Source organism: Chiloscyllium punctatum, chromosome 44 (genome assembly GCF_047496795.1).
Source record: "Chiloscyllium punctatum isolate Juve2018m chromosome 44, sChiPun1.3, whole genome shotgun sequence".
NCBI classification, from domain to species: domain Eukaryota; kingdom Metazoa; phylum Chordata; class Chondrichthyes; order Orectolobiformes; family Hemiscylliidae; genus Chiloscyllium; species Chiloscyllium punctatum.
In genome coordinates, this window is record NC_092782.1 from 63,899,075 (window position 1) to 63,922,507 (window position 23,433).

At 43.7% G+C, this 23,433-nt stretch overlaps 1 protein-coding gene across 8 annotated transcripts in view; it reads left to right on the forward strand.

Annotated features, from left to right (window-relative positions):
• The window catches only part of sema3d (sema domain, immunoglobulin domain (Ig), short basic domain, secreted, (semaphorin) 3D), a 361,202-nt gene that overhangs the window by 263,337 nt on the left and 74,432 nt on the right, over window positions 1-23,433 (forward strand). For all 8 annotated transcript variants that reach the window (XM_072563088.1, XM_072563095.1, XM_072563087.1 and 5 more), the window contains one exon: window positions 1,452-1,596. In XM_072563088.1, the coding sequence (XP_072419189.1) occupies window positions 1,452-1,596 (145 nt within the window). The remainder of the gene's footprint in view (window positions 1-1,451; window positions 1,597-23,433) is intronic.

Here is a 23,433-nt window from a genome sequence, read left to right on the forward strand (position 1 = left end):
AAACCACTACAAATGCTGGAGGAAAGGTCACAGAAGCGCTTCACAGGAGGCTCCCAAGCACTGAGGATGTCACCTAGACAGGGGACGAAACGTCTGCAACACAAATTCCCAGCTCGGCAAACAGAACCACAACAATGATCACTTCTGTCCTCTATAAGACATTTATTTAACATTGTCACAACATCAAGACACTCTTAGCTATTTTACAGACAATGAGGTACTTTTTAAAAAATAAACTCAACCCCCTGTTATAATAAGGAAATATACAGCACCAAACTGCTCAGGACAATCCTTCCAAAAGCAACAATATGATAACGACCAGAAAAATCTGTTTTTTTTAGGGTTAAGAGTCAGGTTATCATGGAGAGATCCCATGCTGTTCTTCAAACTTGTGTTATGGCATCATGGTCTTCCACTTGAGAGACTTAGCAAAGCCTTGGCTTAACATCCCCATTGGTAGTACACTGGAGTATCAGCAGAGATTTCCTTTGTACTCACACTCCAGAGTGAGAATTGAATCTGCACTGCTTGTGGTCAGTAGTATGAATGCAACCAACTGAGCCACAGCTGATAAAGCCACTTCCAAAAATAAATCTCAGTCTCCCCGTGCTGAACTGGCTCCCAAAGTATTCGTTTAGAATTAGATCAGGCAGCTTTTCGATGCTCGATTATCCTGCTGAAGCAAGTGAATTTGGTTAGACAGTACAATCCTTACACTGGCTGTGGAATCACAGTGTCAGACTAATTGGCAACTGACTGGAACTTGTGCAGCTCCTATTCACAGAGTTTGATCCCCTTCTCAATACCCATTGATGTAGATGGTACCCAGTGCCATACTTGTACAGAGCAAGCACTCTACTCACAGACACACCATTTCAAACACCAACCTAACATCTCCCCTGTCATTCTTTAACACAAGAGGGGAGGCAATGGGCTAGTGATATTAATGCATGATTATTAATCCAATGACCTAAGTAATGTTCTGCTGACCTGGTTCAAATCCTGCCATAGAAGATGATGGAATTTGAATTCAGTAAAAATCATGAATTAAGAGGATAATGATGACCGTGAAACTGTTGTCAGTTGTCAGATGAAAACCTGTCTGTATCACCAATGTGCTTCAGGGAAAGAACCTGCTGTTCTCATCGGATCTGACCCACACTGCACACCAGACCCACAGCAATTTGGGTGACTGTTGAGTGTCTTCTGGGAAGTTAGGAATGGGCAAGAAATGCTGGCCGAGCCAGTGACACCCACATCCTGTGATTAAATAAAAGTGAGCTTTTAACATCTATTTGACATGAACCTTGTTTTCACAACACAGTGCCAAGGAACCGCTAAAAATGGCATGTCTGACATTACGTATCGAACAATTTTTTTTTATTGACCAAACTAACAACGTAAAACCACAGCATCACCAATTTAAATGTGTCTTGTTTTATTTTACTCAGTTCGATCTTTAAAGGCTCTGCAGTCTGTGTGTACAGCATGGCTGACATTCGTGCCGTGTTTAATGGACCATACGCTCACAAGGAAGGACCTGACCATCGCTGGGTGGAGTATGATGGAAGGATCCCTTACCCACGACCTGGGACAGTGAGTACAGTTTGGAAGCAGTGCTGTGTTTATTTGCAGTGTTAAGGATTGGGTTTGTCACTGTCAGCAGTGACTTCACTGAGGAGTGAGAGTTAGTCTCTTGCTGCTCAAAGCAGTGTGGGAACTGCTGTTTTAACCAATCCCTGTAGGACCATGAGAGGTGAGATAAACTCCACCATCTGCAGTAAATGTATATGTAGAAATAAATCATTTTATTGTTTATTTTCAAGAGGTTTTCTCATAGAATCATTGAGTCATTCAATAGAGAGTCTGCACCAGCCTATCTACAGTCATGTTATTAACCTATTTCGAGAAGAGCAATTTTTCACTGTCATTATGGAAAAATAGCAACGGAAAGGTAATTTATCTGAATTAATTTTTTTTGCTTCAATGACAGATTTGTCCATTTTATTCATTCAGGGCTTGTGGGCATTGCTGGCTGGGCTAACATTTACTCCTGTTCCTAACTACCTCTTGAGAAAGTGATAGTGAACTGTGTTCCAAATTGCAGTTGACTGAGTCACAATGCCATCACGGAGGCCAATTAACACAAAACCACAGGTTGGGGTGGGGATAGGGTGGCATAGCTGATAATGCCAGGACAGTTGGTCAGGTAAGTTGGCACCACTGAGATATTCAGTCCCTTCCCTCGACATCAGCAATGAAGTCTGGGACATAAAAGTCCTTGGGGAATCTTCCTGAACTGCCACAAATGAAGGCCCTTAATTGGTCAGTTAACATCACATGAGATCCTCCCCATACCACTGGCCTGTCCGGTGGGTTCCCCCAATATGCTGAAAGTCACCACTCCCCATTCCTTGCCTCCAACCTCCCTCCCTGAAAGCCCCCCTCACCCGATCTGTAAAAATCTCCTTTCTTCCCATTGCAGTCCCTCACGGTGGCACAGCCCTGGCTCCTCGGTTCCTGGGAGCTGCCAGCCTCTGATTGATGGGCACTTTCTGACAGGGGCACAGCTCAGTGTCAGTGCCCAGACAAGTCAAGCTGTTAAGTGGCTGAGTGGAATTTGATCTGGCAGATTTTCCCACTGGTAGAGACTCAGGTTAGACACCCTGTAAACACTTGGCCACACACTGAGTGTGTGCAGCGGTGAATCACAGCCCACACTGCTGTGGTTTTCTCTCTAATTGATACAGGTCCACCAATCGCCCACCGAGGATCATAGTTCCAGCTCATTCTGCACTACAGCAAGCACCAACTGAGCTGGTAAATCCAAAAGCTGATCAGCAACATTGTGCACTTTTAGAGCAATATACCCTGTCATTAAGAAATGGAAAAAATGATTGCAAGTATTGGAAGTCTCCTCAAAGTGAGTTTAATTGTTACAGCAATGTATTGATGCTGATTAATTAATATTAATTTATTAATCTTTCCTCTGCTTTTTTTCATTCTTTCTTTATTACTGTCTGGTCTCTCTTTCAAAATTATAGCAGGTTGAATGTAGGGTGGAGACATTTAGTTTTTGTGCCATTATAAAGACAGTTTCCATCACATTGTCTTCTGTAAAGTGCAGAAGACTGGCTGTGGGTCAATTTTGAAGGAACCAGCACACTTTTGATAGACAGATTTTATTTGGGACAAATCTTGAGTCAATACGTTGGCATTTAGCTTGCTTTATGAGGGCAGGAATTATTGCAGATCTGTTACATAAGACATGTTTTGATCTGTCTTGAAAATGTGATGTGCTTTGGTAAGATTTCCTGAATTCAAGAGTCTCTGCAAATGTTTATTGACATTCTTTAAAGTTGTTTCATTTTGAAGAAATGTCAGATTGGAAATGAGATTCTCTCCCACTGTCGTGAAAATAATTTGTCAAAGTTATTTTTCCCGGAACAGCAGTACTCGATCTGTGAAGAATTTATGTAATGTTTGATATTAATGCAGCAGCTGTTACACCAGTGAATAATCGGTGACATATTTTACCTCTCTGTTATACTGATGGTTTTCTTTAACCACTCTTAAGGGAATTGTAAAACGTGTTCAATTTGTGGCTGATAGTTTTATAATTAGAAATTAATGAATCTACAGTTTAACAGGGTTGGACAAATATCTTGGGAAAGGGCATACCTGACCACACCTGCAGTTAATAACACAACACAACATTCACACTTCCAGGACACTTCCTTTCCTCCTGGCTTTTGAGCAAATGCTTGATTTCTTCCAAAGGACCATCAGCACTTGATGTATTTGACTAGTCAGCCATTTCCTCTCCCTCTCTCTACATGTTACAAAGTGAATCCAATAATTGACAGTAAACCTTTTGTGTGGGTTTTCCTATAATAAAATTCATTATCCCCAGGATATTATATAAACTATTCTACTGTCACGATGGTTTAGTAGTTTGCTGCACCTACCTCCACACCGCTGAAGCCAGGCGCCAACTCGAAGACACCCCCTCCTACTGCCCCCTTGACCATAACCTCACCTCCCACCACCAAACCATCATCTCACAGGCCATCCACAACCTCATCACCTCAGAGAAACTCTCATCCACAGCCTCCAACCTCATAGTCCGGGAACTCCACACTGCCCGATTCTACCCCCTACCCAAAATTCACTAACCTGACTTCCCCAATCAACCCATTGTATCAGCCTGCTCCTGCCCCACCGAAAGTATCTCTGCATACCTTGACACCGCCCTGTTCCCCTTGGTCCAGGAACTCCCCACCTACGTTCAGGATACCATCCATGTACTTCACCTCCTCCATGATTTTCATTTCCCCGGCCCCCAATGCCTCATCTTCACCATGGACATCCCGTCCCTGTACACAGCCACCTACCATGCAAAGGCCTCCAGACCTCCGTTTCTTCCTCTCCCATCGGCCTGAGCAGTACCCTTCCACTGAAACTCTCATTCATATGGCTGAACTAGTCCTCACCCTCAATAATTTCTCCTTTGAATCCTCCCACTTCCTTCAGACCAAAGGGATTGCCATGGAAACACACATAGGCTCCAGCCAATCTTGTCTCTTCATTGGCTACATGGACCAGTCCATCTTCCAGAGTTATACCGGCACCATTCCCCACTTTTTCCCCTGCTACATCGATGACTGTATCGGCAACACCTCATGCTCCCATGAGGAGGTTGAACAGTTCATCAACTTTACCAACACTTTCCACCCCAACTTTAAGTTCATCTCGGACACCTCCCTCCCCTTCCTGTACCTCTCCATCTCCATTAACAGTGACCAACTCAACACGGACATCTACTACAAATCCACCAACTCCCGCAGCTAACTGGACTGTCACCTCTCACCCTGCCTCCTGTAAAAACACTTATTCCCAATTCCTCTGCCTCCACCGCATCTGCTCCCAGGACGACCAGTCCCATTCCAGAACATCCCAGATGCCCTCCTTCTTCAAAGACCACAATTTCTCCTCCCTCAAGGTCGACGATGCCCTCCAGTGTATCTGCTCCTCTTCCCACATCTCCGCCCTTGCACCCCACCCCTCCAATGCAACAAGAACACAACACCCCTACTCCTCACCTTCCACCCCACCAATCTCTGCATACATTGCATCATCCTCTGTCATTTCTGCCACCTGCAAACAGACCCCACCATTTGGGATATATTTCCCTCCCCGTCCCTATCCGCATTCCATAAAGACCATTCCCTCTGCAACTCCTTCATCAGGTTCACTCCCCCCACCATCCCACCCTCCCCTCCTGGCACCATCCCCTGCCACCACAGGAATTGCAAAGCCTGCACCCCCACCTCCTCCCACACGTCCATCTAAGGCCCCACAGGAGCCTTCTACATCCATCAAAGATTTAACTGCATTTCCACACATGTCATTTACTGTATCCTTTGCTCCCAATGTGGTCTCCTCTTCATCACGGAGACAGGATGCCTATTGTAGAACGTTTCAGAGAAAATCTCCGGGACACATGCATGAAACAACCCCACTGCCCCGTGGCAGAACACTTCAACTCCCCCTCCCACTCTGGCAAGGACATGCAGGTGCTGGGCCTCCTCCATTGCCAAACTCTAGCCACCCGACACCTGGAGGAAGAATACTTCATCTTCCACCTTGGGACCCTCCAACCACATGGGATCAATCGATTTAACCAGTTTCCTATTTCCCCCACCCCCACCTTATCCCGGATTCAACCTTTCAACTGAGCACTGCCCTCTTGACCTGTCCTACCTGTCCATCTTCCTTCCCACCTATCTGCTCCACCCTCCTCTCCAACCTATCACCATTACCCCCACCTCTATTTACCTATTGCATTCTCAGCTTACTACCCCACCAAAACCACCCCCTTCCCATTTGTCTCTCAGCCCCCTTGACCCATAAGCCTTATTCCTCATGAAGAACTTATACTCGAAACATCTATTCTCCTGCTCCTCGGATGCTGCCTGACCGGCTGTGCTTTTCCAGCACCACGCTCTTGACTCTGATCTCCAGCATCTGCTGTCCTCACTTTCTCCCAGTCTCTTTTAAAAGCCTATGCCAGATGTAATTGTGATAGTAACAGTCTGAAATGATACTGGGTCACATAAAATTAAAAGGTACAGTCGTTATAGCCCAACCAGACCAGGGGGCTGTCTTCTCACTAGAGAGAGATGACTGTAGCAGGTTTAACCTAAGGATCACCATGCCTTAGGGGAGGGGAGAGGTTGATATGGAGAGTTCTTCCTGGTAACCTCAGTAAGTGGGTGTGGGAATTGAACCCATACTGTTGGTCTCGATCCACATCAGAAACCAGCCATCCATCTGTATCATGCAGAGAGTTCTGAGAAAGATGGTTTTCATGATATGCAGTTTGGGTTCTTATGAGATGCAAAACAACCTGACTGCAGCTTTTAGATAGAAATGTGTGACTTAACCAAGAGAGCATGCAGGACTCTCTTCTGTGAACAGTAGGGGTTGCTGGATAATTTTGCCCTTGTCTCAGTCATGTCCCCAGAAGGCTGTGGAGGCCAAGTCTCTGGACACTTTCAAGAAAGAGTTGGATAGAGCTCTTAAGGATAGTGGAATCAAGGGTTATGGGGATAAGACAGGAACAGGATACTGATTGAGGATGATCAGCCATGATCATAATGAATGGTGGTGCTGGCTCAAAGGGCAGAATGGCCTACTCCTGCACCTATTGTCTATTGTCTCAGAGTGAAGGGAGACAATCATGAATCACTGCAAGATGTAAACAACATTGGGCGTTTAAAAATCTCAAGCCTCAACATAGGAATAGAGGTAGTTAGCTGCTATGTTCTCCCTTGGTGCATCACTTCACAGGTTGATTATAATTACCGCCACCTGAAACTCTAACACTCACCTTCTTTCTAAAAGAGAAAGTAAATGATCATGACATCTGCAAAATCAGTTTGTAGTCAAGAGGTGGTGTTTACTTCAAATAAAATTATCATTGCCATCAATGCTTCTAATATCAACAATGCCAAAACCTCTGCAGCGTTTTAATTATTTACTTTATAACCAGAGTGTCTGGAACTGAACAAAGGAGGAAATGAACTGTGTAACTGGGCTGAGAGCGAATTCTCAGTAAAAGTGGGCAGAGGTCTCACTCTGATTCTGTTTCTGACATTTTTCTTGTCAGTTTTTCTCTCTGGTAGTTATTGGTTTGTTGCCTCCTGTTCCTTGGTGCTAGCTGCCCTCAGGTACTGTCTCTAAGTGACTGTTGTGATCTTGGTCAGTGAATGGCAACAGGCTGTGGGAGCTCTCACAGTATCACAGCCAAGCACCTGTTTGTTCCCAATGGGTCTTGGCCCAGGCTGATAATAAGAGGGAATTCAACTTGTTCTTTCCTCTTCCTCACTTGGTTTAATGAGAGCAGCTCCATCTCCTCCTCACGGAGATCAGATATCTCACACCAGTTCAGAGTTACAACCTCCTCAAGTTCCTCAGTATGCACTTGCCCGAAACATGTTTTTTTCTGACGCTAGCTAGTTCTTTTCATAAAATGGTTGCAGCACGAAAGTCCATATGGCCAGTCCAACAAAATGTTGTCCCTTCAGCTCTTACTGAACATCACGTGGAGTGACTCAAATTGGCTGAAGACTGGTATCTGTGATGCTGGGGACCACAGGAAGAGGCCGAGATGGATCATCCAATCAGCACTTCTGATTGAAGATGGCTGAGAATGCTTCAGCCTTATCCCTCCCCCTGATGTGTTGGGATCTTCCATCATTGAGGATGGGGATATTTGTGGAACCTCCTGCCCCAGTTAGATGTTTAATTGTCCATCACCATTCACAAGTGGATGAGGCAGGACTGCAAGAGTTTCGATCTGATTCATTAGTTGAGGGGCCACTTACCTCTGTCTATCAGTTGCTGCATTTGTTGTTTGGCATTCAAGTAGTACTCTTTGGTAGCTTCACCAGGTTGGCACCTCATTTTCAGATATGCCCAATGCTGCTCCTGGTATATCCGCCCACACTCTCGATTGAACCAAAGTTGATCTCCTGGCTTGATGGTAATGGTTGAGTGGGGGAATATGCTGAGTCATGAAGTTCTAGATTGTGCTCGAATATAGTTCTGCTGCTGTTGATGGACCACAACAACTCAGGGTGCACGAGACTTGAGTTGTTAGATCTGTTTGAAGCCTGTCCCATTTAGCATGGTGACGAATTGATTTGATTTATTATTGTCATATATACCGAGATACAGTGAAAAGTATAGTTTTGTGAGCTAATGAGATAAATCATACCTTACATAAGTACTTCAGGGTAACAGAACAGAGTGCAGAATGTAGTGTTACAGCTACAGAGAAGGTTCAGAGAGAGATCAACCCATATATGAGAGATCTGTTCATAAATCTGATAACAGTGGGGAAGAGTTGTTCTTGAATCTTTTGGTACGTGTGTTCAAACTTTTATATCTTCTGCCTGATGGAAGAGGGTGGAAAGGTTATAACTGAGGCGGGAAGGGTCTTTGATGATGTTGGCTGCTTTCCCGAGGCAGTGCGAAGTGTAGATGGAGTCAGTGTGTGGAAGGCTGTTTTCATGATGGACTGGGCTGTGTTCATGACTCTCTGTCATTTGTTGTGGTCTTGGTCAGAGCAGTTACATAACAAGCTGTGATGCAACAGATAGAATGCTTTCTATGGTACATCTATACAAATAGGTAAGAGTCATTGTGGACATGCTGAATTTCCTTAGCCTCCTGAGGAAGCAGAGATGTTGTTGTGCCGTCTTGACCGTCACGTCAATGTGGGTCAGCCAGGACAGATTGTGGGTGATCATCACTCCCAGGAACCTGACCCTCTCGACCAACTCCACCTCAGCCCCACTGATACAGACAGGGGTGTGGCCTCCACTCCACTTCCTGAAGTCAATGACCTGCTCCTTCGTTTTGCTGACTTTGAAGGAGAGATTGTTGTCTTTTTACCATGCCACTAAGGATTGCTACACAATATAACAGAGAATATTTTCAATGTGAAGGCAGGACTTCACCTCCACTAGGACTTTGCGGTAGTCACATCCTTACCAAGCTGACAGATTGGTATGGATGAGGTCAGCCATGTTTTTCCCTCTTGTTGGTTCCCTCACACCTGCCACAGACCAAGTCCATCAGGTATGTCCTTTAGGACTGGACCAGTTCAATCGGTAATGCTGCTGCTGAGCGACTCTTGGTGGTGGGCAGTGAAAGTCCCCACTCACATACATTTTGTGCTCTTACCACCCTTAGTGTTTCCTCCAAGTGTTGTTCAACATGGAGTAGTACCTTTTCATCAGCTGAGGGAGAATGGTATGTGGTAATCAGCAGGAGGGTGCCTTGCTCATGTTTAACCTGAAGACCTCATGGGGTCCAGAGTCAATGTTGAAGACTCCCAAGCCAACTCCCTTCCAACTCCATCCCTCTGCAGGGTCTGTCCTGCCGGTGGGACAGGACATATCCAGGGATGGTGATGGTGGGGTCTGGGACATTGTCGGTAAGGTATGATTTTGCAAGTATGACTATGTCAGGCTGTTCTTGACTAGTTTATGAGACAGCTTTCCCAATTTTGGCACTAGCCCCCAGATGTTAGTGAGGAGAAATTTGCAGGGTTGATGGGGTTGGAATACCTAGGTTCTAGTGTCTAGTTTGTTAACTTTTCTAAGGCTTTTTAGAAGTTTGTTGCAAATGAGTGGTTTGCTCAGCCATTTCAGAGGGCAGTTAAATGCCATTGCTGTGTGTCTAGAGTTACATGTAGGCAAGATATTTGGAACCCAGAACCATTACTAGTTTTGAGCTGCCTTCCTGAAGTTCACGTCTTGTTTAATGCATTCACAGGATGAAGGAATTGCTGGTTAGGCCAACATTTATTGCCTATCCCTAACTGCAAAGAGTCAATCACATTGCTATTGGTCATGGGGGCACATGTAGGCCAGACCAGGTAAGGATGGAAATTTCCTTCCCATTAGTGGACATTAGTGAACCAAATAGGTTTTTCTGACAATCAACAATGGATTCATGGTCATCATTAGTCTCTTAATGCCAAATTTTGTTGACTGAATTTAAATTCCACCATGTGCCATGGAGGGATTTGAACTGTGATCCCCAGAACATTGTCTAGATCTCTGGATGAACAGTCCAGCAATAATAACAGTAGGCCACTGCATCTCCATTGGCACAAACTATAGAGGTTTACAAAATTATGAGGGGCATGGATAGGATAAATAGACAAAGTCTTTTCCCTGGGATCGGGGAGTCCAGAACTATAGGGCATAGGTTTAGGGTGAGAGGGGAAAGATATAAAAGAGACCTAAGGGGCAACTTATTCACGAGGAGGGTGGTGCGTGTATGGAATGAGCTGCCAGAGGAAGTGGTGGAGGCTGGTACAATTATAACATTCAAGAGGCATTTGGGTGGGTATATGAAGAGGAAGGATTTGGAGGGATATGGTCCGGGTGCTGGCAGGTGGGACTAGATTGGGTTGGGATATTTGGTCGGCATGGACGGGTTGGATCGAAGGGTCTGTTTCCATGCTGTACATTTCTATGACTCTATGACTCTGTAACTGCACCGATTGCACAGTGCTGGGAGGTAAGGGAGGAGAATTTTCGGCTTTTGATTTGGCAAGAGTGAAAGAATGGCAATTTGGGGCAAGTCAGGATGGTTGTCACTTGGAGGGAAGCTTGCGGGGTGCTATTTCTGTACGTTTGCTGTCCTTGTTCTTCTAGATATTGATGGTTGGAAGTTTTGAAAATGCTGCGCAAGGAGATTTGTCAAGTTGTTGCTGTACATCTTGTAGATGGTACACACTGCTGTGACTAAACATCAGCTCCCAAAGGAGTGTATGTTGAATGTGGTGAATGCGGTGCCAAACATTTTTCTCCTGGATGGTGTCAAGCTTCTTGAATGTTGTTGGGACTTCACTCATCTAGGTAATTGGGGAGTATTCCATCGCTCTCCTGACTTGTGCCTTGTAGATGGTGGACAGGCTTTGGGGAGTCAGGAGGTGAGTTACCCACTGCAGTATTCCCAGCCTCTGACCTGCTGTTGCAGCTGTTGTATTCATATGGTGAGTTAATTTGAATTTCTAGCCAATGGTGGCCCGCAGGATATTGGTAGTGGTAAATTTGTGATAATAACACCATTGAAAGTCATGGGATAATGGTTAGATTCTTTCATGTTGGAGATGCTCATTGCGTGGCACTCAGGTGCTTTGAATGTTGCTTGTAACTGATTAGACCTAACCAGGTCTTGCTCCACATGAGCATATACTGTTTCAGAATGTGGGGTGAAAATGCTGCTGAACGCTGTTAAATTATTAACAGATGTCCTGGCCTTGGATTGCAAGCAAGGCCATTCATGATTAGCTAAATTTGGCTGTGCCAAAGACCACACCCTGGTGCTCTTTAGATTACATTCCCTCTCCTTGTTCTTTGCTCTAAAATGTACCACATTGGAATTCTGTGCACTGAATTTTATCAGCTATGTGTCTGGTCATCCCACCCACTTGTTAATATCTTCCAGTAGCTATTCCTATGATATTTGGCAGGTTTTGAGCCAAAATAACTCACACTTGTAATAACATTCTCTTCATCTGAGTCAGTAGTGTGTCAAGGAGCAGACAGAAAAATAGGAAATGATGTGTATCTGGGTCAGGAAAATGAAACCGTGTTGTGGGAACACCAAAACCACAAGGACCACAGTGGTTAAAGGGGAAAAGCTGATCACTGTCTGTTCTACACAGCTTAGGACAAGCAAGAAATATTTCAGTCATATGAGTATCACATATAGAGTCATATAGTCCTTTCTCTCGCTGTCTCAGTAGAGTTTCCTACTGACATTACCAACACGGCCGGAAACCCACTGCTGAAAGCTTACTGCATTTGGGGAGTGATAATATGTTGAGTGAAAAATTTTCCTTTACTTCCATTGGAATCTTGCCTTATTCATAAAAATTCCTTTTGTTGATGAAGGGATGGACAATATCAGGGAAACAGTGCACTAAACAAACATAATGCAGATGGATGGCAGATGCAGTTTAATGTGGATAAATGTCTGGTTATCCACTTTGGTGGCAAGAACAGGAAGGCAGATTACTACCTCAATGGTATCAAATTAGGTAAAGGGGCTGTTCAGAGAGATCTGGGTGTTCTTGTACACCAGTCAATGAAGGTAAGCATGCAGGTACAGCAGGTCGTGAAGAAGGCTAATAGCATGCTGGCCTTCATAACAAGAGGGATTGAGTATAGAAGCAAAGAGGTGCTTCTGCAGCTGTACAGGGCCCTGGTGAGACCACACCTGGAGTACTGTGTACAGTTCTGGTCTCCAAATTTGAGGAAAGACATTCTGGCTATTGAGGGAGTGCAGCGTAGGTTCACGAGGTCAATTCCTGGAATGGCAGGATTACCTTACACGGAAAGACTGAAGCGATTGGGCTTGTATACCCTTGAGTTTAGAAGACTGAGAGGGGATCTGATTGAAACGTATAGGATTATGAAAGGACTGGACACTCTGGCAGGAGGGAACATATTTCCGTTGATGGGGGAGTGCCGAACCAGAGGACACAACTTAAAAATACGGGGTAGACCATTTAGGACAGAGATGAGGAGAAACTACTTCACCCAGAGAGTGGTGGCTGTGTGGAATGCTCTGCCCCAGAGGGCAGTGGAGGCCCAATCTCTGGATTCATTTAAGAAAGAATTGGATAGAGCTCTGAAAGATAGTGGAGTCAAGGGGTATGGAGATAAGGCTGGAACAGGATACTGATTAAGGATGATCAGCCATGATCATATTGAATGGCGGTGCAGGCTCGAAGGGCAGAATGGCCTACTCCTGCATCTATTGTCTATTGTCTATTATAAGTTCATATAGAGAAGCAGTCTGTACATCATAACATACAGCTCAGTGCATGACCAGCACAGTGGCTGAAACATTAGGCAGAAATACTGGGGAAGGATAGGGGAAAAGGTGCCTGCACAAGTGTGCAAAACCGATTCAAGCAACTTGGAAGATGTTCATTTGGGAAGGAACAAACGTTTGTATTTGCACATTGTTCATTGTGTCTGGGTGGTTGAGACAGATCTCATTATCCATTTGAGGAAATGCTGAATGTTTTCTTAGTCCAAGCTGATACACTTTATCAAATGAACACCAAAACCACTTGTGTAGTCAGTCGAAAAAAAATTCTGAGCATTTGCAGAAGGGAAGTTGAAAGGAGATTGAATTGCCCTGGAATTTTGGGAAGAATGAGCTTGGTTGAAATAATAGGTCTTTGGGAGTTTGCTGGAAATGGATGGAGAAGAGGGACTGGAAATTGGGAATAGGGAGGGAATTGAAATGGGACTTGAGTTAATGTGGTGAAGGAGGAGCAGAGTCAAAGTCATCATTCAAACATGAAACAACTGTTATAGCAAGACAACCGATTTGGTTCATCCCGAAAATCTTTTATACAAAATGAGTGATATTTGCCAACTTAATTAACGCTGCACATCAACATGATTCTTTACATAAAAACAGTCAAATTATTTCTGAGGGATTCTTGGAGGAATATATTTTGAATTCCTGTATGTGAACATTTGCATGTGCTCATGCATTGGTTTTTATTTGTATCTGTGAATGCTTTTGCTGAAATCAGTTACAATCCTATACAGGTAGATTGTGATGAAATGGGAGAATTGAAGCTGCAAAGTTTTAAATTTGCTCGGCCTGACATTAATTTCAGAGACAAACCCGACTTGCTGTCTTTGAATTACATTTGTTCCATGCTGGTAGGCAATATTTAAGGAGGCAGACTGAAGGTACAGTCAATGAGCAATCTGCAAGATTTAGCTCCAGCCAGTGTGTGACAGGCCATGACACATCATATGGACCTTATCACAGGTTGGCACTGCTCCAGTTCCCTTCTTTCACTTGATATATGACAGTGCCAAATTACCTTTCCTTGAGCAGTTTTATATCTACCGTATCAGGTCAGAACTGACAGCTGCATTTTGGTTTGGGTTCAAAGGATTTGATGCTTGAAGGTAACCTAAACTAATATTATTGCACTGTGTCATTGCCTCTGGGTTAGAGTTTATGCAAAGGGATATTAGATTAGATTAGATTACTTACAGTGTGGAAACAGGCCCTTCGGCCCAACAAGTCCACACCGCCCTGCCGAAGCGCAACCCACCCATACCCCTACATCTACCCCTTACCTAACACTACGGGCAATTTAGCATGGCCAATTCACCTGACCTGCACATCTTTGGACTGTGGGAGGAAACCGGAGCACCCGGAGGAAACCCACACAGACACGGGGAGAACGTGCAAACTCCACACAGTCAGTCGCCTGAGGCGGGAATTGAACCCGGGTCTCTGGCACTATGAGGCAGCAGTGCTAACCACTGTGCCACCGTGCCGCCCCCAACAATTACTTCAACAATTTTTAAACATAGTTTTAGAGCACACAGTTCCATCCCAGTTCATCATTTTGCTGGTATTCTAATAATGATTGAGAAGTGATGACTTAAGGATTGGTATTGGGATGAAGCAATATTTAACCTTGCGTAGGTATTGCTGAATAAACACATATTTTGTCAAAACCTTTCATGTTTCACTCATCAGAACATTTCCCAAGAAGTACCAAAGTAGACGGAAACTAGCCTATTCTTGCAAAGTGCAGAACACAATGTCCAACTTGATATGATTCTGCAATTGTTTTCCCTGGATCATAGGAGGCTGAGGGGTGACCTTATAGATATTTATAAAATCATGAAGGGGCATGGACAGGGAAAATAGGCAAGGTCTTTTCCATGGGGTGGGAGAATCCAGAACTGGAGGGCATAGGTTTAGGTATGAGGGGAAAGATTTAACGGGACCTAAGGGGCAAAGTTTTCATGCAGAGTGTGGTGCGTGTATGGAATGAGCTGCCAGAGGAAGTGGTAGAGGCTGCTACAATTACAGCATTTAAAATGCATCTGGATGGGCATATGAATAAAAAGAGTTGAGAGGGATATGGGCCAAAGACTAGTAAACAGGATTAGATTATTTGTGATATCAGGTCGGCATGAACAAATTGGACAGAAGGGTCTGTTTCTGTGCCGTACATTTCTATGACTCTATGGTTCTATTTGCCAAACAATCCCAAGTAAGTGAGGAATTAAGCTGACAGCCAAGTTGGAGATTGAGCGATTATCAATATACAGTTGTGTGTATTGAAAACTATATAGATTAATACACAGGGCATTGATGTTTGCAAACAGAAAAGAAAATACAAATCGTGCACCTATTTCAATTGGACCAGAAAATGGTGATGGCCATTTACTGATTCATTATTCAGCACAATGTTTGACCAGAATCAAACAACCTGGTTTAAGATTTAAACAAAGCTCGGCAGTTAACTCTCAGTCATCATTAACTGGTTCATAACAATGCCTTTACCAATCAGAGTCCACTTGACAACAAATCAACACAGTCCTCTCATGTAGTATAAATGTGGTTCTTCTGAATTGCCCTGAGGAGTGCAAAATAAAATGCTTTGATAAATTAGTCTTGGTTCCGCAATCACTCAAGTTCTGAACCAAATGACTATTTGCTAACCTAACTCTGGGTATGTAATCTGAATTGATATAAATATTTATTGTGTTTTCTCTGTGATCTCACAACATATGCACATTTATTTACTCAGTGAGGTTCTGTAGCAGGGCTGTCCTGTGTAGACTTAACTGGAGATTGAGTCAAACCTGGACCTGACAGTGTTAAATAATGGCTGGAATCTCTACTGCATCTACAGCAGTATATTCAACAGTAATGAGGGAACTAACCAGCTAACCCTCCTTTAGATCCCATCATTGTACCAACTATCTATGAATCTGGTGAATGAACCACACTCGGCACTAACTAACCCTGGCTATTCCATTTGTGGATTGACAGGTTGGATGGAATAAAAAAGTCTGGGGAATATGAAGCATCCACTAAATGAAATAAAATGCTGTCTTAACTTTCAGTCCTTTTCAGTGGATTTTCCATAGAACCTCCTCATAATGTATAACAGAGTCATTTTTCCCTGGCATTATGAGCTGGAAATTGCTGAAAATGGCACCAAGTTATTATGCTACTTGGAAAACAAGTCATTAAGCCGCATTGCTGAGGAGAAAGCTAACATCCGAGAAATGGAAAAGTGTGGCTCTGGCGTTGAGTGTGCCTCTGATAGACTGGAAGACAGAGGAATTCTTTATACAGGATTTTGGGAGCAGACTGCAATTTCATTTTAAATTTGGAATTTGAGAGCCCTTCATACACTCATGTGCTTTATGGGAAACATGCTGTCTCTGCACAAATAACAAAGCAATATTGTGCCTTTTTAACTTGACAAAGTTGTCTCTGATGGGACAAATCCTATTGCAGACTCACCCACAGGGAAAATGACCCAACAGCAGTATAGTCAGAATTCTCGGATATCGGAGACAACACCTCAAGTTTATTGAATATCTCTGAAGGGAAACTGATGTTAGTAGCAGAGATAAATAGGGCTGCATTTAAAGGGAATTTACATTTAATTTAGAGTTAAAGGGATTCCCCTTGTCTTGATAATAATGTCTAATAATCTGTCACATGTCAGGGATTAATTAACTTCCTGTATTAATTGATTTAAAACACTAAAACGCATTAATAATTACAAAGCAGACATTATAGAAAATAGTTGATTTCTGCATATGCAGCTTGCAGACCCACAGCAGATTAACTGCAGGCATATTCACAACATTGTATACACATTGCAAATGGTGACCTTCAGCTTGAATCACTCCAGGGCAAGGTAGATAGACAACACTGCCCAGTGGACTGGGAAATTGGTCAGATTGTTGAGTAGGTGAGAAGGAAACTAGTCCACCATGACTGAAAGTAACTTGTAGGGCTGGTCTGATCCTCTGACATAGAAAACCCTTTTCGTTGACCTCATGAAGAATGTGTACAGACACCGCAGTCAGCTGATCCTCTTGTGCGTCTGTCAGTGTTATTTTCATTAAAAATAATAAGGACTATATCAAACCGGTTGCTGTCAGGACAGTGTTCCATACCAGGTAATATTTCTCAGGAGAAAGTAATGAGAACCTAGAAGATCTTATTCTATCATTCCAACTTCCGCCACTCTTGGATCATTTTGTGCCTTTATATATTTCACACAACCCATGCTCTGGTGTTAAAGAATTTGTGTTGTACTGATTTGAAGTTGAGAAAGGATGGCACTGCCCATTCCCCCCCACCCCCACATTCAGACCGGTCTAGACTTTCCCCGTCCGGAAGACAGCTGCAAAATATCAAGAGTGAACAGTGGCTTCGGGAAATAAAATGCATGACTATCTTTAGAGAGACTCAAGAGATATATTCACATGATTGCAGTCTTTTGTGAGGCTTAGGGTGTAACTGGCAGAAAAGTGTAAGTTGGCAAGGATTGGTTTGCAAAATGGAAACCCAATGTGGGAGTCCATTTGCAGTTTCAATCTTCAGCCAATAGCCAAATGGAATTGATAAAGGGATGATTCTGCAGTTGTGTTGACAATTGGCCTCTCTATTACTCCGTGTAGGGCATGAGGTGAAAGGGTAAAGACTGAACTGACACGGGCAGTGTTATAACTGTGCGGCAACTAGAAATCCAGATTGTACACTGTTTCCCACGTTCAACACAGTGTTGGCCAAAGGCAAGCAAGTGAATGCCTTCTGCTTTTAGTGGAAATAATGGGGGTGTTCATAAACTTTGTGTTGAATGATTAGTTGTTTTGCAGACCTCTTTTATTATTAGGGTAATAACAGTGAAATAACACTGAAGGAAAGATACCCATTGTGCTTAGGATGGCTTATTTGTAAAAACTGGCACTAAAACAGCTTCCCTATAAACTTTCCTAAAAGGAGGAGTGATGATCCAGTGGTATTATCACTGCACGTTAATCTATAGAGCCAGGTAATGTTCTGGGGGCTTGGGTTTGAATCCCACCATGATAGACGGTAGAATTTAAATCCAATAAAAATCTGTTATTAAGAGTATAATGATGACCATGAACCCATTGCTGATTGTCAGTAAAACCCATCTGGTTCACTGATGTCCTTCAGGAAGGGAAGCTGCCATCCTGACCTGGTCTGGCCTACATGTGACTCCAGACCCACCAATGCAGGTGATGCTTAACTGCCCTCAGGGCAATTAGGGATGGATAATAAACGCTGGCCCGGCCAATGACACTGAATAAAATAAATGAGATGGCAGCTCACAGCCACCATCTTCAGCGCAACTAGGAACAAACAATAAATGTTGGGCCCAGGCCCCATCCACAAGGGAATAAAAATGCAGTTAAAAAAAACAGAGTGAAAATGAAACACGCTCAGCACAAAAGGGAAGAAAGTAAACTAACACTGGAAAACTGCTCAATGCACATTTAATTCCTTGTGAACTGATAAAATTTCACCCAGTTTAATTAGATTCCCTGAGAGAGAGAGATTAAAATAGTACAGTCAGAAACGAGTCAGGATCAGTACATTATTGTATTTCATTCACAATGTGATTGCTTTATGATAGTCTTGCTCTCATACCATAAAATCCTAAACCAAATGAACTTCAGCTGTAAACAATACACCAATATTCGCCAAGAACAATCTCAGTAAATTTGTCTGCTTTATTAAGGCCATTTACGAAGTATAAGAGACAAACAGAAAGCCTGGCTGTCTCCATGTGACCTTTGCTACCAGGTAGATTAGATTACTTATAGTGTGGAAACAGGCCCTTCAGCCCAACAAGTCCACACCGACCCTCTGAAGAGCAACCCACCCAGACCCATTCCCCTACATTTACCCCTTCACCTAACACTATGGGTAATTTAGCATGGCCAATTCACCTAACCTGCACATCTTTGGACTGTGGGAGGAAAACGGAGCACCTGAAGGAAACCCACGCAGACACGGGGAGAATGTGCAAACTCCACACAGAGGGTTGCCTGAGGCGGGAATTGAACCCAGGTCTCTAGTGCTGTGAGGCAGCTGTGCCACCGTGCCACCCCCCCCACTGGGTAGTTTGTATTAATTCCAGCGCTTGGCATGGCTGAATCTGAATGATGACAGGTTTAAGAAAATACAAGTAAACATGGATCATTGCAAATTTGTGAGAATATCCATAACCTTAAGATACCCTTCACTCTGTTTCAGAACTGCTGCTCAAACGACACTTTTCCCCACCTTCTACAGGTGAGGTAACAAAGATGGATTCTCCACAGACATTTTCAAATGTTTGATATCATGGAGCAGAATACAGTTAAAGTTCTGAATTTACTCCACCACTCCCAGTTTAATATCTGGTCTTTCCGGTTTTCTAGTGGTGAAATACCTTTAATATGCAATATTGTTCCACTTCTACAGGTAACAGCAGAACTAATTTGTCCCCCTTCCAGTTTCTGACACTGCTGTAAATGTAGAGTTTGGCTGGGTTTGACAAGGTGCTGCACGGGAGGCTGCTAAATAGTGTTGGGGTAAGGTACTGTTGGATGGAGGATTGGCTGACTGTCAGACTGCAGAGAGCAGGGATAAAGGGGTCTTTTTCAGGATGGTAGCCGGTGACTAGGGGTGTTCCACAGAGGTCCGTGTTGGGACTGCAGCTATTCAAATTGGAAGGGGACTAATATACTGGCAGGGAGATTTTTCTGCTTGGGAGGATTTAAACTAGTATGGTGGGGGTGGTGGTGGGGTTGGGTTGGATCCCAGGGAGATACTGTGGAAAGAGATCAATCTGAGACTCTGCAATTGAGAAAAGAAGCGAGTCAAACAGTCAGGGCAGGCAGAAACAAAGCAGAGAAAAATTTAGGACTGATAAATTAAACTGCATTTATTTCAATGAAAGAGGCCTAACAGGAAAGGCAGATGAACTCAGGACATGGTTAGGAACATGGAACTGGGATATCATAGCAATTTACAGAAACATGGCTCAGGGATGGGCAGGACTGGCAGCTTAATGTTCCAGAATACAAATGCTACAGGAAGGATAGAAAGGGAGGCAAGAGAGGAGGGGGAGTGGCATTTTTGATAAGGGATAGCATTACAGCTGTGCTGAGGGAGGATATTGCTGGAAATACATCCAGGGAAGTTATTTGGGTGGAACTGAGAAATGAGAAAGGGATGATCACCTTATTGGGATTGTATTATAGACCCCTTAATATTCAGAGGGAAATTGAGAAACAAATTTGTAAGGACATCTCAGTTATCTGTAAGAATAATAGGATGGTTATAGTAGAGGATTTTAACTTTCCAAACATAGACTGGGACTGCCACAGTGTTAAGAGTTCAGATGGAGAGGAATTTGTTAAGTGTTCAAGAAAACTTTCTGGTTTATATGTGGTTATACCTACTAGAGAAGGTGCAAAACTTGACCTACTCTTGGGAAATAAGGTAGGGCAGGTGACTGAGGTGTCAGTGAGGGAGCACTTTGGGGCCAGTGACCATAATTCTATTAGATTTAAAATAGTGATGGAAAAGGATAGACCAGATCTAACGGTTGAAGTTCTAAATTGGAGGAAGGCTAATTTTGACAGTATTAGGCATGATTGGGGACAGATGTTCGCAGGTAAAGGGATGGCTGGAAAATGGGAAGCCTTCAGAAATTAGATAATGAGAAAGTACATTCCTGTCAGGGTGAAAGGAAAGGCTGGTAGGTATAGGGAATGCTGGATGACGAGAGAAATGGAGGGTTTGGTTAAGAAAAAGAAGGAAGCATATGTTAGGTATAGAGAGGATAGAGCGAGTGAATCCTGAAAAGAGTATAAAGGCAGTAGGACTATATATACTTAAGAGGGAAATCAGGAGGGCAAAAAGGGGACATGAGATAGCTTTGGTATTAGCAAGGTTAGATCTCATGGAATACAGGGAGAACTAGCCATTTGGATACAGAACTGGCTCAAAGGCAGAAGACAGACGGTGGTGATGGAGGGTTGTTTTTCAGACTGGAGGCCTGTGACCAGTGGAGTGCCACAAGGATCAGCGCTGGGTCCTCTACTTTTTGTCATTTACATAAATGATTTGGATGCGAGCATAAGAGGTACAGTTAGTAAATTTGCAGATGACACCAAAATTGGAGGTGAAGTGGACAGCGAAGAGGGTTACCTCAGATTACAACAGGATCTAGACCAGATGGGCCAATGGGCGGAGAAGTGGCAGATGGAGTTTAATTCAGATAAATGCGAGGTGCTGCATTTTGGGAAAGCAAATCTTAGCAGTATTTATATACTTAATGGTAAGGTCCTAGGGAGTGTTGCTGAACAAAGAGACCTTGGAGTGCAGGTTCATAGATCCTTGAAAGTGGAGTCACAGGTAGATAGGATAGTGAAGAAGGCGTTTGGTATGCTTTCCTTTATTGGTCAGAGTATTGAGTACAGGAGTTGGAAGGTCATGTTGTGGCTGTACAGGACATTGGTTAGGCCACTGTTGGAATATTGCGTGCAATTCTGGTCTCCTTCCTATCGGAAAGATGTTGTAAAACTTGAAAGGGTTCAGAAAAGATTGACAAGGATGTTGCCAGTGTTGGAAGGTTTGAGCTATAGGGAGAGGCTGAACAGGCTGGGGCTGTTTTCACTGGAATGTCAGAGGCTGAGGGATGACCTTATAGAGGTTACAAAATTATGAGGGGCTTGGATAGGGTAAATAAACAAAGTCTTTTCTCTTGTGTCAGGGAGTCCAGAACTCGAGGGCATAGGTTTAGGGTGAGAGGGGAAAAGATATAAAAGAGACCTAAGGGGCAACTTATTCACGCAGAGGGTGGTACATGTATGGAATGAGCTGCCAGAGAATGTGGTGGAGGCTGTTACAATTGCAACATTTAAGAGGCATTTGGATGGGTATATGAATAGGAAGGGTTTGGAGGGATATGGGCTGGGGTGCTGGCAGGTGGGACTCGATTGGGTTGGGATATCTGGTCGGCATGGACGGGTTGGACCGACGAGTCTGTTTCCATGCTGTACATCTCTAGGACTCTATGACTCTAATAGGGTTAAGGAGAATCCAAAGGATTGTTACAAATATATTAAGGACAAAAAAGTAACGAGGGAGAGAATAGGGCCCCTCAAAGATCAGCAAGGCGGCCTTTGTGTGGAGCCACAGGAGGTGGGGGAGCTACTAAATGAGTATTTTGCATCAGTATTTAATGTGGAAAAGGATATGGACGATATAGAATGTAGGGAAATAGATGGTGACATCTTGAAAAATGTCCATATTACAGATGCGGAAGTGCTGGATCTCTTGAAACGCATAAAGGTTGATAAATCCCCAGGACCTGATCAGGTGTACCCTAGAACTCTGTGGGAAGCTAGGGAAGTGATTGCTCGGCCTCTTGCTGAGATATTTGTATCATTGATAGTCACAGGTGAGGTGCCGGAAGACTGCAGGTTGGCAAACGTGGTGCCACTGACAAGCCAGGGAACTATAGACAGATGAGCCTGACATCGGTGGTGGGCAAGTTGTTGGAGGGAATCCTGAGGGACAGGATGTACATGTATTTGGAAAGCCAATAGGAAGGAGAGCAGAATTGCACACAGTATTCCAACAGTGATTAGGGATAGCCAACATGACTGTGGATGGGAAATCATTTCTCACAAATTTGACTGAATTTTTTGAAGAAGTAACAAAGAGGATTGGTGAGGGCAGAGCTGTAGATGTGATCTATATGGACTTCATAAGATGTTCGACAAGGTTCCTCATAGCAGACTGGTTAGCAAGGTTAGATCTCATGGTACACAGGGAGAACAAGCTATTGGGACACAGAACTGGCACAAAAGGTAGAAGACAGAGGGTGGTGGTGGAAGGTTGTTTTTCAGATTGGAGGCCTGTGACCAGTTGAACGCCACAAGGATCGGTGCTGAGTCCAGTACATTTTGTCATTTATATAAATGATTTAAATATGAAAATAAGAGGTATAGTTACTAAGTTTGCAGGTGACACCAAAATTGGAGGTGTAGTGGACAGCAAAGAAGGTTACCTCAGATTACAATGGGATCTTGATCAGATGGGCTAATGGGCTGAGGAGTGGCAGATGGAGTTTAATTTACATAAATGTGAGGTGCTGCATTTTGGGAAAGCAAATCTTAGCAGGACTTATACACTTAATGGTGTTTGGGAGTGTTGTTGACCAAAGAGTGCAGGTTCATAGTTCCTTGAAAGTAGTGTTGCAGATAGATAGGATAGTGAAGAAGGCGTTTGGTATGCTTTCCCTTATTGGTCAGAGTATTGAGTACAGGAGTTGGGAGGTCATGTTGCGGCTGTACAGGACATTGGTTAGGCCACTGTTGGAATACTGTGTGCAATTCTGCTCTCCTTCCTATTGGAAGGATGTTGCGAAACTTGAAAGGGTTCAGAAAAAGTATACAAGGATGTTGCCAGGGTTGGAGGATTTGAGCTATAGGGCGAGGCTGAACAGGCTGG